At 37.1% G+C, this 12214-nt stretch overlaps 1 protein-coding gene across 1 annotated transcript; it reads left to right on the forward strand.

Moving 5' to 3' along the window:
* The first annotated feature begins 233 nt into the window (after window positions 1-233).
* On the forward strand, window positions 234-2794 carry LRP1 (Lateral root primordium (LRP) protein-like protein). Its single transcript, XM_089138345.1, has 3 exons — window positions 234-554; window positions 661-2024; window positions 2121-2794. The coding sequence occupies exons 2-3, from the start codon at window positions 1238-1240 to the stop codon at window positions 2474-2476; spliced, it is 1143 nt and encodes a 380-aa protein (XP_088994471.1). The 5' UTR covers window positions 234-554; window positions 661-1237; the 3' UTR covers window positions 2477-2794.
* The last annotated feature ends 9420 nt before the right edge of the window (window positions 2795-12214 follow it).

Here is a 12214-nt window from a genome sequence, read left to right on the forward strand (position 1 = left end):
TTTGAGAGATCATTTCATTTCATTTCATGGGGTCTGTGATCAGGCTGGTTTCTCTGTAAAGGTGGAGATTTTACAGATTTACAGAAGAAATGGCTGGGAAGAACCGAATCAAAACCCGATACGATTCAAGTCCCGATAAATTGCCGAAAAGAAAGATGTCATGTGACTTTAGAGCAGTGACGAGTGAACAGAGAAGAGAAGAGGAACCAACCCTTCTTCTATTCAATGGCACAGATGCTTACAAAAAAATATTTAAGACTCCAAAAACAACGAAAAAGGTTTCCTGTAGAGAGAGAAAGAGAAAGAGTATGAGAGAGAGTGAATGATTAGTGATATTAAGAGGAAGCCAGCCCAGCCAATATGGCTTTTGGAAGAAATAAAACCCATTTCTCATTCTCTCACCTCATTCAGCTAAATGATGAGAGAAGAGAAAAGGGTCGAAGCAAGAACAATCGAAGAGGCAGAGAACAGAACAGTTTTGCTGGGACTGTGATGAGTATATGAGAAGCAGAAGCAGAAGCAGTAGCAGCAGAAGAAGAAGGAGAAGAAGATAGGTTCGTTATCACATTATTTGTCTCTCTCTCTCTCTCTTGCTCTCGCTCTCGGTCTTGCTCTCTCTGGGCTGGAAGCTCAGTCGGCTCTGAACCCTTTTTTCTACAGAAAAAGTCAGTGGCAGAAACAGCAGCAGCATCAGTAGTAGCAGAAGCAGCGACAGAAGTTGTAGTATAGTAAATAGAGAGAAGGGAAAAAGAAGAAAAACAGAAAAAAAGAAAAAGGGGACCCAAGAGAGACCCAAGAGACCTAAGAGAGGATATTTTTCACTCAGCTCTTCTGTTTCACACACACAGAAGGAATTTCAGAGTACCCCCTATAGATTCACAGTAGATAGTTTGGGTTGTTGGATTAAGATCAACCACAGAAGATTGCAGAAGCAGAATTTTCCTCTTTTATTTCTGGGGAAAATAAATTACAAAAGATTAAAAGTCCAGAATTGGATTTTGATTGCTTATCAGAATCCGCAGTTGTGGCTACTACAAGGAGGTTCCCTTCGGATTCCGGAGCTTTTGCAGACTGGGTGGCTTCATCCTCTTCTGCCGGCCGCGCAGACGATCTCTCTCTCGGCTTTAATGCCGCACCTGCAACCGCCGGTGCCGGAAATGGAGCCGGCACTGCTTCTGCTTCTTGGTCCTCGGCCTCGACGCGCCACCACCAGATCAATTACGGACTTCCTCAGGAGATGGGTATGGTGGGTCTTAGAGATGTATTCCTTGTTGCTCCCGCTTCTTCGTTTCATCACAACAACTCTCAGCACCACCAAGATCCCATGATCTCCGACCATCACCACCACCACCACCACCACCACCAGATAAACAATTCCAACGCTGCTGCTGCTGCCGCCGCCGCCGCCGCAACCACTCTCGGTGTGGGCGTTGGTGTCGGTGTAATCCCTCTTCTCACTGCCGCTCCTTGTCTTCCTTCTTCCGGCAACCACATAGGAATCGACGACGAAGATGATGATAATATCAATATCAACATCAACAATCGTAGTAGCTCTAGTAATAGTAAAATTCAGTTCTGGCAGAACCAGCAGAACAACTTTCTTAAGAAATCCATGCTGTTAGATCACACCAATTCTGCTAATTTTCTGAACCCCGGCGGTGGAGGTGAATCTAGCACTGGTGGCGGTGCTTTTGGTATTACCGGAACTTCTTCATCTGCTCCGACGTGCCAAGATTGTGGAAACCAAGCCAAAAAAGATTGTAATCACCGCCGGTGTAGAACTTGCTGTAAAAGCCGTGGTTTTGATTGCGCAACTCACGTGAAAAGCACGTGGGTTCCAGCAGCTCGTCGCCGTGAACGTCAGTTATCTGCAGCGGCAGGAACCACCGCCGGTGCTTCTTCTGGGTCTACTTCTGGTGTCAAGAAGCCTAGGCTTATTACTTCACAAACTACCACTACTTCTCATACTTCCACATCTAATAATACTCCTCCAAGAAGCTTTGATACAAGCTCTAGCCATCAAGGTTTGAATTTTCTTCATTTCAAAGCTTTATAATCGAAATTGAACAAGAATTTCTAACTTGGGTTTTTGTTTGTTTGCTTGATGCACTTGTAATTAGATGCGGGTTTTAGAGAGGCATTGCCTGGCCAAATACGGGCACCAGCAGTTTTTAAGTGCGTTCGTGTTACTGCTATTGATGATGGTGAAGACGAGTACGCGTACCAAGCTGTTGTGAAGATTGGTGGGCATGTCTTTAAAGGGTTCCTATATGACCAGGGAGTGGAAGGGAGAGAAGGGTTTCCAAATCTTTCAGAGTTACACTTGGGAGGAGGTGGTGGTGGTGGTGGTGGAAGTGGTGGCGGAGGTGGTGGAAGGAATGGAGGCTCTTCGCCTATTATGGATCCTTCTGATGTTTATGGTGCTTCTGGTGGTGGTTTGCTTGGAGGTACGGGTTATGGTAACTCAATAAATTGAAAGGCTTGGAGGGAAAGACAATGTGGGTCTGGTTTTACTTCCTTGTCCAACTGAATTGTTCGATAGGGTATCTAGTAAAATCACTGTAGTCTTCATTCCTGTAAACTTGTTTTGTCTTAACTTCTGTTATCCCTATTGATTCTATAAAGCTTCTTCTGCATTATTGAATTTCTTACTTTTTATAAATTGCTTGCTTGATTTATCATCTGTTCCTCAGTTTACCAAAATAGTCATCTAGCTGCATAAAGTGGAGCACTTATTTTTAAATTTAAAATAAGAAGAATGCTGTTTGGGTAGGGGATATTATTTGTTGAAACCTCAGGCGATGATTTTTTTTTTTTTGGGGGGGGGGGTTTGTTTTTCTTCCGACTGATAGTTAGCTAGTCTTCCTACTTTATTCTTCTCACTTCTCTCTTCTCTCTCTCATGGTACAGTAACTAGTTCTGAAGTGATTACTAGTTTGGATATATTAGACAAAGGGAAAGTTTCTTCTGTTCAACTGATGAACTTTAACCTTTCTTGTGTTGTAATTGTAATTGTAATGTAATTTTTTATTGCTTGAGAGAGATTGATTTACATGGTAAATCCAGCTCAAGCGAAGGGAAAATCTTGATTTGTCCATCATTGATGACTAGTGAACAGTCCTCACCATTATTTTGTTGTGGGAGGTCACACATGTGTTTGGTTGGTGTCTTTCTCATCACTGTGAAGCTTTAGGCACCAGCTCAATGGTTGTTAGAATGTCACCATCTTTTTCGCCTAAGAAAAAGATCCATTGCTGTGTTCTACTGATTGGTGTTTTTTAAATATGTTTGGGAGATAATGAAGACTTTACTGTCCATTCAAGGAAGCAAGTATACTTGATGAGCTTGCTTTAGATATTTCCCGGGTGTTCACGATTGCTACAGTATATTTTGCATGTCCCTAACATGTCCTATCTACCTTAGAGTAGTTTTGGTTATTAATTCATTGTTTGTATATGATGTCTAACCTTGTATATCCTGTCGCTATTCCAGCTCCTTGTCAGTTGTTTAGCTTGTAAATTTTCGAGCTTTGTGCTGTCTGCTTAGTGCCTAATACAGTAATTATATTTAATATTGCAGTCACATTTGTCACTCTTAAGTGTTTCTTGGGATCTGTATGTTGTATTTATGATTAGGATTACAATTCGTAAGTAAGCTCAGGATTTTGTAGCACAGTAGTCCTATTTAGTTGACCTTTATTTATTATTGTTTCTCGGTAGATTGGGATTTAGGTTGGTTTCAATTCATTATGTGCCCAACTGATATGATTGCCGTCTTTTGACACTTTTCTTTAAGAATCCTTAGATCTTTCTGGATGCTGCAGGTAGCAAGTGCTTGTCTTTCAGAAGAGCCTTTTTGTGCAATGTTGACTACTCTGAATTAATAGGCTTTCTGGAACTTGTTTTGTCATGCTTCCCTGACTAACATGTCTGCCTACTTGTTTCCTTTGGATTAATATTGACATCTCATCACAGTTTCTAAAATGTGTGCAATGTGCGAACATCCTCCTAGTGCATATGTTAGAGTTAGAATTGAAATTGGAACCAGTGTATTAGTCGAGATACACTTGAAGACACAGGTATGTCGAAATAGGGAATGGGGGAGAGGGATGTATCCTATGAATTAAAGATTTTGGTTTGACATGTTGGTTTTCTTGATTATTACAAGTTGCATAAGTTGGTTTTACATTGTTTCTTCTCGAATGGTTTTGCACAACTTCACTGATTGAAGAAAACAGTCATACACATAGTTTCTCTCATCCATTCCCTTCCTTCCCCCCCCCCCCCCCTTTTTTCTTCTTCTTTTCCTTTCTCTTCTTCTGGAAGAACTTCTATTTGCGTGTGAATTACCAGTTCCTATGTTGTGATGCCAAAATTCTATGCCCTTCTTGAAGGGTAGAAGCTATCAAGAAACCAAGCTTTTTAAGTTATATGACTGGAAAATTAGAAAACTTCTTTGGTGTATTATGTAATATGTATTCATTTTTTTTCAAGGGGTGGATTTGGGTTTATGGACTAGATGCTATTTTTAGTCTTTCTATTCCTGAAATGTAAATACCATTGTTGTAGCTATTAGAAGTTGAGAAATGTACTTAGGCTAAAGTTTAAAGGAAGTTTTGATATTAATACTGTATGGTGGAAACATTTTCACTAGATATATTGAGGGAACTATTTGTATGTGCATTTGCTGAGTTTCTGGGGTTTCTTTTACACCAACATATAAGTGATCTGGCATCTATGAACTTGCTTTGAATGTCTAGTTGTACCCCAATCGTTTTGGCCAAATAATTTTCAAATGTATGGAATGGTAAAAATCAGAGAGGCTGGTCTGTATGGGTTGAGGGAAATGATTCACTGTGCTACTGACAGTCGTTCATAATTGCATTTTGAGGCTGGAGTCCCTACAACTTTCTGTGATTCATTAATGGATTGAGTTAAATGATGTTCACCTAGTTATTGTCTTGGTTAATACTGTAGTTCATGAGTTTCCACTTTGTAAGAATTAGCATCTATGACTCGTTAGAAGCCATGTATCACGTTTATCATTGTTCGAATTTCATCCCAGATTGAGCACCCATATGGGTCAAAAGGTGTACTGAATAGTAAATAATTGTTATGATTTTATTATTACATAGTGGACTCTTGCAGTAATTTTTCAAGTTTGAATCTTCTTAGCCTCTATTGCAAGCTAGTTTTCGTTTTGCTGACTCTTGACCAGTTGGATGGGACTGTGAGCTTCTATTGTATTGTGTTTTGGCCTCACTGATGTCCACCCCTGCCACCACAAGGTAATTGGACAACTTTGGAATGTTTACCGACCTTGATCAACAGTATTATTACATCTTATGCAATATGAAAAACCAAGGAAAAGTGTTTAATGTAAGATGCTCAAGTTAAATATTAAAAGACATTCCATATTGCTGATACCAACTAGCTGAGATTATACTTGTGCCATTCAAATAAGATATTAGCTTCTGTGTTTGCTTATGTTTTATTGTATTCATGTACTTGTGTCTGTTGTTTAAGCTTCTGCATTCCACCTTTAAATTTGAACCTTGAATAACTCAATCCTGTTTTTCAGATTTATCTTTAGTCCAATCTGCTAATGAGTTGGAGTAACATGTCATAGATTCTGATGCATGTTCATTCTATCAAATAGGGTTTCTTGTGTTGCCTTCATCTCCTGGAATGTGTAAATTTATGTAGCTTCAAAACAAATTTATTAACATGTCTTTAATATTATTAGTGTCAATTTTTTTGTTTATGCCCAACTGCAGCAATGGTTATCAGGCTAGTTGGATCCTGTTGTTGGCTACTTATATCTGAGCTGTTGTTATTTTGGGTTGTTTTCTGTCTGTCTGGAATTCTGTAAATTGTGGCATCTTCAGAATTCTGTAGTGTCATAATGGTGCTTTGTAAAACCTCAAATCATGGTTTTCAGGTTGTCAATAAATTCCATGTAACTTGTTGAGACTTGCATTATGAACAATAGAAAAATCTTCTGTCCATGGGTTTCAACATTTAAATCTTCTACTTAATTTGTCTGGAAGTTGCTACCCAAGAATAGTTATTCAATAACACTGTAGCCCTTGATGATATGAATCATATGATATCATATGAATCTGGTGGTTTCTGTTGTGGTTGCATTTTAGTCTTCTTTCTTTTCTTTCTGAAGTGCTGTGTGGTGACTGTATGTTTATGAATCACTGGGTTATCCTTGACATGGTTTTGATGCTCATTTTTTCCTTCCTCACTTCCTTCTTGATACAATTTTGGTTATTCTATCCTGGGTAATATTCTGAACATTACATGACCCGTCTCTTGAATTTTCTTGGTCTGCAACTGTATATAGATTGAAAGAGTTGAACTGATCTTCCAATGTTCCTAGTGGCTCTACATAATTGTCCTTTGCTCCTGGAGTAAAAAGCCTGTGTTTCTGCCATCTTTCTTTCTGTCATACCTGACTGATTCGTTACTCATTTTAGAAGAATATTTCTTTCCATTATTCTTCATGCTGCTACTTGTGTATCTTGCCAGAAGAGGAAATCCTGCAAGCTTCTTTCCATATTTTTTTGCTTGTTGGGGTTATAGTGGGGTGGGTGTAAAGTGTAATCGTTGAGGCTGTGAAGAACGTAGCTGTCTGTGTGGGGATAAAATATTATTGTATGCAAGCTGTTTACGTACGTAGAGAATTTCGTCTCTCATGTTACGTTGGATTTACTTCTGTGTCGTCCCTTTCATGCTTTGTACGAGTCGTTCTGAGCGACCCTACCCATTATGAGATTCTTAGCTCTTCTTTTATAAACCCACTGAGATTTAAGAGGTGAAACTGCGAAAATCGATCACTTCATGAATCACGAACCAGCCAAAATATTGTATAATCCTTTCCATGCATGGTTTTGTAGTGCCGAACCGGTTAAAACCGGTTTAACTGGATGGGTTTTGTGGTTCAATGTGGTTTAACACCAATTTGTGGCTATGCAAGTCAAATTAGGGTTTAAGTTGCAAATTAGTGATGCATACGTGACTTCCACGTTGGTGCTCTCTTAGTGATGATGTCCACAATTTTTTGAGGCTCTAGAAGATTGGGTTGGTGCCCATATACCAAACCAATATTGCAAGTTGGAAAATAATTGAGTATTGGGATAATGGGGAAACTATTATGGTAAGAATAAAATATTTGAGAATGTACATTGGATTTAACAAGGTTATGATGAGATTTAATGGAACTTTTTTTTGGCTAATGGATCATTTGTGCTAAAAAGAAGGAAAAGCTGTATGTATGTAGAACAAACAAATAAATGGGAGAGTTGAAAAGGCATTATCTAATGCTTCTATATGAGTAAACTCTAGGGGGTGGGATTGGTTGTTTTTTTTTCTTATCTTAGTTATTTTTGTTGAAAGGCTATTTCGATGTTTTGACTCCGAGGTATGACCGTGGTTTACCAATCATTTAATCAAGTTTCATCCCTCCATGTATCGAGGATGTTGAAGGGCATCTCTGAGAAGATCCTACGTATGACAGTAGCCAACTGCTCTAAACATTTGAACTTTGCAATCTTGCGATTGACTCGATATTTCATCAAATCTACTAGGATTTGCTTCTCTGAAACATTGCATTGGTCCGCACGGAATGGAAGAGGGATAACATAGAAACTAACCCATGAGTCTTAAATTTCTCCCTGTTTTATTCTCTCATCTTCTCTCCTCTTTCCTCATACACCAATGAAAGGAAAACTGGGATTTGAAAAAGATAAATTTGTCTCCTAAATCTTTTCAAGAGAACATAGTTAGGTATTCTTATTTCTTTCTCTATTTTTTGGTTTATTTTTAATATTTCTCTCTTGATTTTTTTCTTTGACTCTTTTTCTTTTATTTATTTATTTTTTAATATATAAGTGTTGAAAATTATGAATAAGAGTACAAAAGTTTCTTGTTATTTTTCTTATTAATTAATTATTTTTATTTGTGGTTGATGTGAGAGAGCATATATTTTTAATACACCAAATCCAATTCACACCCTATCCTAGAATTCAAAACACAATAGAATGGGAGAGTTTGTATTATATTTAGAGTTCTAGACTCTAACACCTGTAACGTTGGATAAGATTCTATATATTTGAATTTTGAAAAGTTTGTTGCAAATCAAATCATGAGGATTTTTGTGATCTCAAAGATTGTCAAGTTTCATTATGACATTGAAGCTAGAAAGGTGTTTCATGGCTTTTCACTTGTTCTTGATTTTCTAAGAATTTAATATAAAATTTTGAATTATTGAAGTACTGTTTTCTTTCTAAATATTAGTACTAAAGATTTTGTAATATTTGTTCCCCCCCCCCATGTTGAAACCTAGATCCGCCCCAGCTAGGGAGTTTGAAGGATTAGGTTTAGCACTGCTTGTGAATCATATATGACCTACAATGAAGAGAGAATTATAAACATGGTTTGAGATCTCGGACTCAATAAAGGGTTAGGTTCCCTAAAAAACCGAAATCTCACAAGATCTTGGCTGATGTGTGGTAATATTCCTTAGTCAATTCAGTCCAACTCATGGGCAAATCTCGGTGGGGATTAGGGTTCTGGTTGGGCTTGAATTTGGTATTTAACCTATTTTAGTTCTTCTAAACGCAATGTGGCATTAGATTGGTGAGAAAACAAGTATATATACAAATTCTAATTTGACTCTAACTTTGGAAGCATGTAAAATTATAAAACATGATTTGCACAACAATTATTTGATATAAATGAAAATTTAAAGGTTTAAATTCAAATAATACATCAAAAATGTTTTATTATTCACAATTTCACATTACATGATCAATGTACTTATAAGTTATAGCACCAAAGTACACGAGTAAAAATCAATGACTAAGCAATTCTTCGAACTTCTGATCAACTAGTGTAGAGATGTTATTGTCTTTTTAAATGAAGTTTGGGAAGAGCAGTTACCATGCTTCAAGACTGGTTTCAAAATTAGTAGATTTTTGTCATAGATAAGCTAAATAATTGGTTGATGTAGCCTAAACAAAAACACGATCAACTTTTTAGCGAAAAATTTAACCAAAACAACAAAATCAAAAAAGGGGAAGGAGTGTCGAGATTGAGATATTTTGAGTCGTCTTGACAAATGAGGGATATTTATGAAGATTAAATTTAGCTGAGATTTGAGATTTCGAACCAAACCAAGATTTCGGCCTAGAAATTGTATTTTTTAGGTATATCAACTTGCATGAGATCTTGGCCAAGGTCTCTAAGAGATCTCGTGAGACTTCAAACCATGATGAATACCGAAATTAAACAAACATGTAAAGACGACTAATCGGAAGACACTTCTAAGCATAGGACGAGGAGATCTACCAAAATATCAAATTTTGGTGCATCAAATATAATCACAAAGAAGGCACAAGTAATTTCATAAATCATCTTTTTTTGCCCAAAATTTCACAAATCATCTGAAAATAGAGGAAATAGTTTAAGTTTCATAAGTTCTTTTCTTTTTTCTTTTTCCTGGTTAAAGTTCTAAGCTTCATCACTCAACTATCTTTTTCCCATGTATCATATAACTCGAGAGATTATTTTTTGCCCCCACTTGGGTGATTTGGATTTGGGTTGACATAAAGGTAACCGAAAGGGAGCTTATCACACGAGGGCTACTCATTAAACCAGAATCATATCTAAGATGTTGTCTAATTTTTAGTTTAACTTTTATGATTATCATTAATTACTGTTTGTTTTCATTGTGGTTAGGTGGGCTGGTACGGGGCTCCATACTACTAAAAGTTAAAGGAAATCAAAAAATGCAAAGTGTACTTCTTGTCAACTATAAAGGGAGATTAGTAAAAGATACATGTTAGGTTTGCTTCTGCCTCCATTAGTGTTGCTTAAGTAGTCTGTCGGCAACTTAAAGAACACCTAAACAACTTCATCATGGAAAGAAGCAGATTTAATGGTGGGTTGTCTGCTTCTATTTAATGATGAGTTGTGCTTACCTTAACCCTTTTTTTTAACATCATTAATCATGATAGATTTTCTACCAAAATATATAATAGAAATTAAGCATAATTACATTAACTAGCTAGCTTATTAATTAATTGATGTGATGTACTGCACTTAGGTTATCATCCCAATTAACCACTTTGTTTTATTTCTTTGTTCCCATTCACTCAAGTGCTTAATTAAGTTGTTTACTGTTTGGCATTTGTAAATGGGACATCATTAGACTCTTCACTTTGTATAATATTAACCCATTTTTCACTTTTGAAAAGAATGCACTTCTTGTGTCGAGCTGTAGATATATTAAGAGAGGGTGTTTGTTTTTAAAGATGGACTCACACTGATGTCTTTTCATGGCAATTTAAATGATCTTTGATTTGCATGTGAAGGGCTTGCTCTGGTTTGGGATTCTCTTATTAGGGGGAGAGTTTTGTGATGCTATTCTGGCAATTTTGGGTTGAGATCTTCATTGTAATATTCTTCCTTTATATTTCAAGTTCTTCTTCTTTGTCTGTGGACGTAGCACACCGTGTAGGTGTTTGAACTACATTAAATTTGGTGTTTCTTAGATTGATTTCTTTTTTTGTCTATTATTTTTTGGCATTCATTCTCTAAAAATATTCCATGTTCCCTGTTTGGAGTATTTCATGTTTACCTTATGGATGCCTCAGGCTAACTTTTCTTCTTTGTTTTTGTGGATATTTAGTTTGGTAAGGTTGAGAAAAGACGTATACAAGGAGATAAAGACATTTAGGCATTTTAGTCATAAAAATAATTAATTAAACTAACAGAAGCCTTTTTGGTCATTAATGATGCATCCTTAGTTGTTTTAAGATGTTACAAGTAAACTAAAATGCAAAATGTTGTTTATTTATTTATATTTTAAAAAAAATTCAAAATGACTTGATCAAACATTGGGTATCAAAATGAAAATTACCCCATGCAATTATGTTGTAGAAAATTAGGGTGGTTATGGGTAAGGAAAGACATGAAATAATTTGCTCTACGTGTGTGCACCCTTGAGGTGAGTTCCTTTGCACGTATGTTCATCTTTGTGGGTAATTTCACCTATAAATACATTTGAGTGGGCAACACCTATTCCATTTTTTGAAAGCTAAAGGATCAACAATTCATTTCAGAAGGGCAACCCTCAAGGTAGATGGGATGATCAGCTAGCAATCTGATTAGTGTCGGAATGGATGGAGAGTACATAATAGGTCCAGACCTTGGAGTCTGAGTTTCGGATTCTCCACTCGCAAGTGTAGGACTGTGCTCCATCACACCCTTTTACACACATTTATGAGGGGGCCTATCTCTAAGCACTGATATTAAGATGGACCAGAAGTGAAGTCCATCCTAAAAATATGGTACATTGGTACATAGGTGTTAGGGGAGCATGTGTTCTCTACCCTCGCATGTAGAGGATCGAGGATCCTGAGGCCAAGATGGTGATGGTGGAGATGCCCTAGAAGATGAGGACATGGAGGCTTATTGAGTCAATCAAGCAGGGCAGGCAAATATGAAACATGCACGCACAGCCTTAGATGATGCGATGGAAAACCTTGTGGTGGCATGGGGAATCAATGCAGTGTACATATATAGCTACCTTATTAACTATTTATTAATAGGAGTACTGTGGTTACTGAGATTTAGTTTAATTGTTCAGACTGTACATTACTGGGTAGAGAAGCAAAAGCCACTCAAGAAATTGTTTGGAGTTTCTGGGAAATTGATGAGATTATTCATCAAAGATCAGTATAAGGTATCTTCTATATTTCTCTTCTCTTCAACCCCAAATAGGTATCTTTTGGGCCTTTTGAGCAGGGATTGCACTTGGGCTGTGCTGGGTTTTAAGTCCATGGATTGTGCTAGGTTTGTTAAGTCTAACACAACCCAAAATCATAGCATTGTGTTGTGTTTCGGATACAAAAAAATAAAAACATAAAAGGAAACTACTTGAAAAAGTTGAGAGAGAGAGAGAGAGAGAGAGAGAAGGATGACTAGTAGAATGATGAGAGAGAACTTAAAAGAAGTTCTAGAAGTTGGTAAACAGCATTCATTCATTCAGGCTATTAAGGCTAGAACCAGATCAACAGGCTCTATTAGCCACCATTGGAGCAGCTCCATTATCACAACGGTGAAGAACAATGTCTGATCATCATTGGAATCTTGAGTTTCTTTGCTTTTTTTTTTTTTTTTTGAACCAAGTTGGCGTTTCTGGT

Source organism: Hakea prostrata, chromosome 10 (genome assembly GCF_041222555.1).
Source record: "Hakea prostrata isolate BN-2017 chromosome 10, UWA_Hpros_2, whole genome shotgun sequence".
NCBI classification, from domain to species: Eukaryota; Viridiplantae; Streptophyta; class Magnoliopsida; order Proteales; family Proteaceae; genus Hakea; species Hakea prostrata.

Coding starts and splice junctions, on each gene's coding strand:
- LRP1 (XM_089138345.1), top strand. CDS start 1,238: ATGGGTATGGTGGGTCTTAGAGATGTATTCCTTGTTGCTCCCGCTTCT. Junction 2,025..2,120: donor TACAAGCTCTAGCCATCAAG/GTTTGAATTTTC, acceptor ACTTGTAATTAG/ATGCGGGTTTTAGAGAGGCA.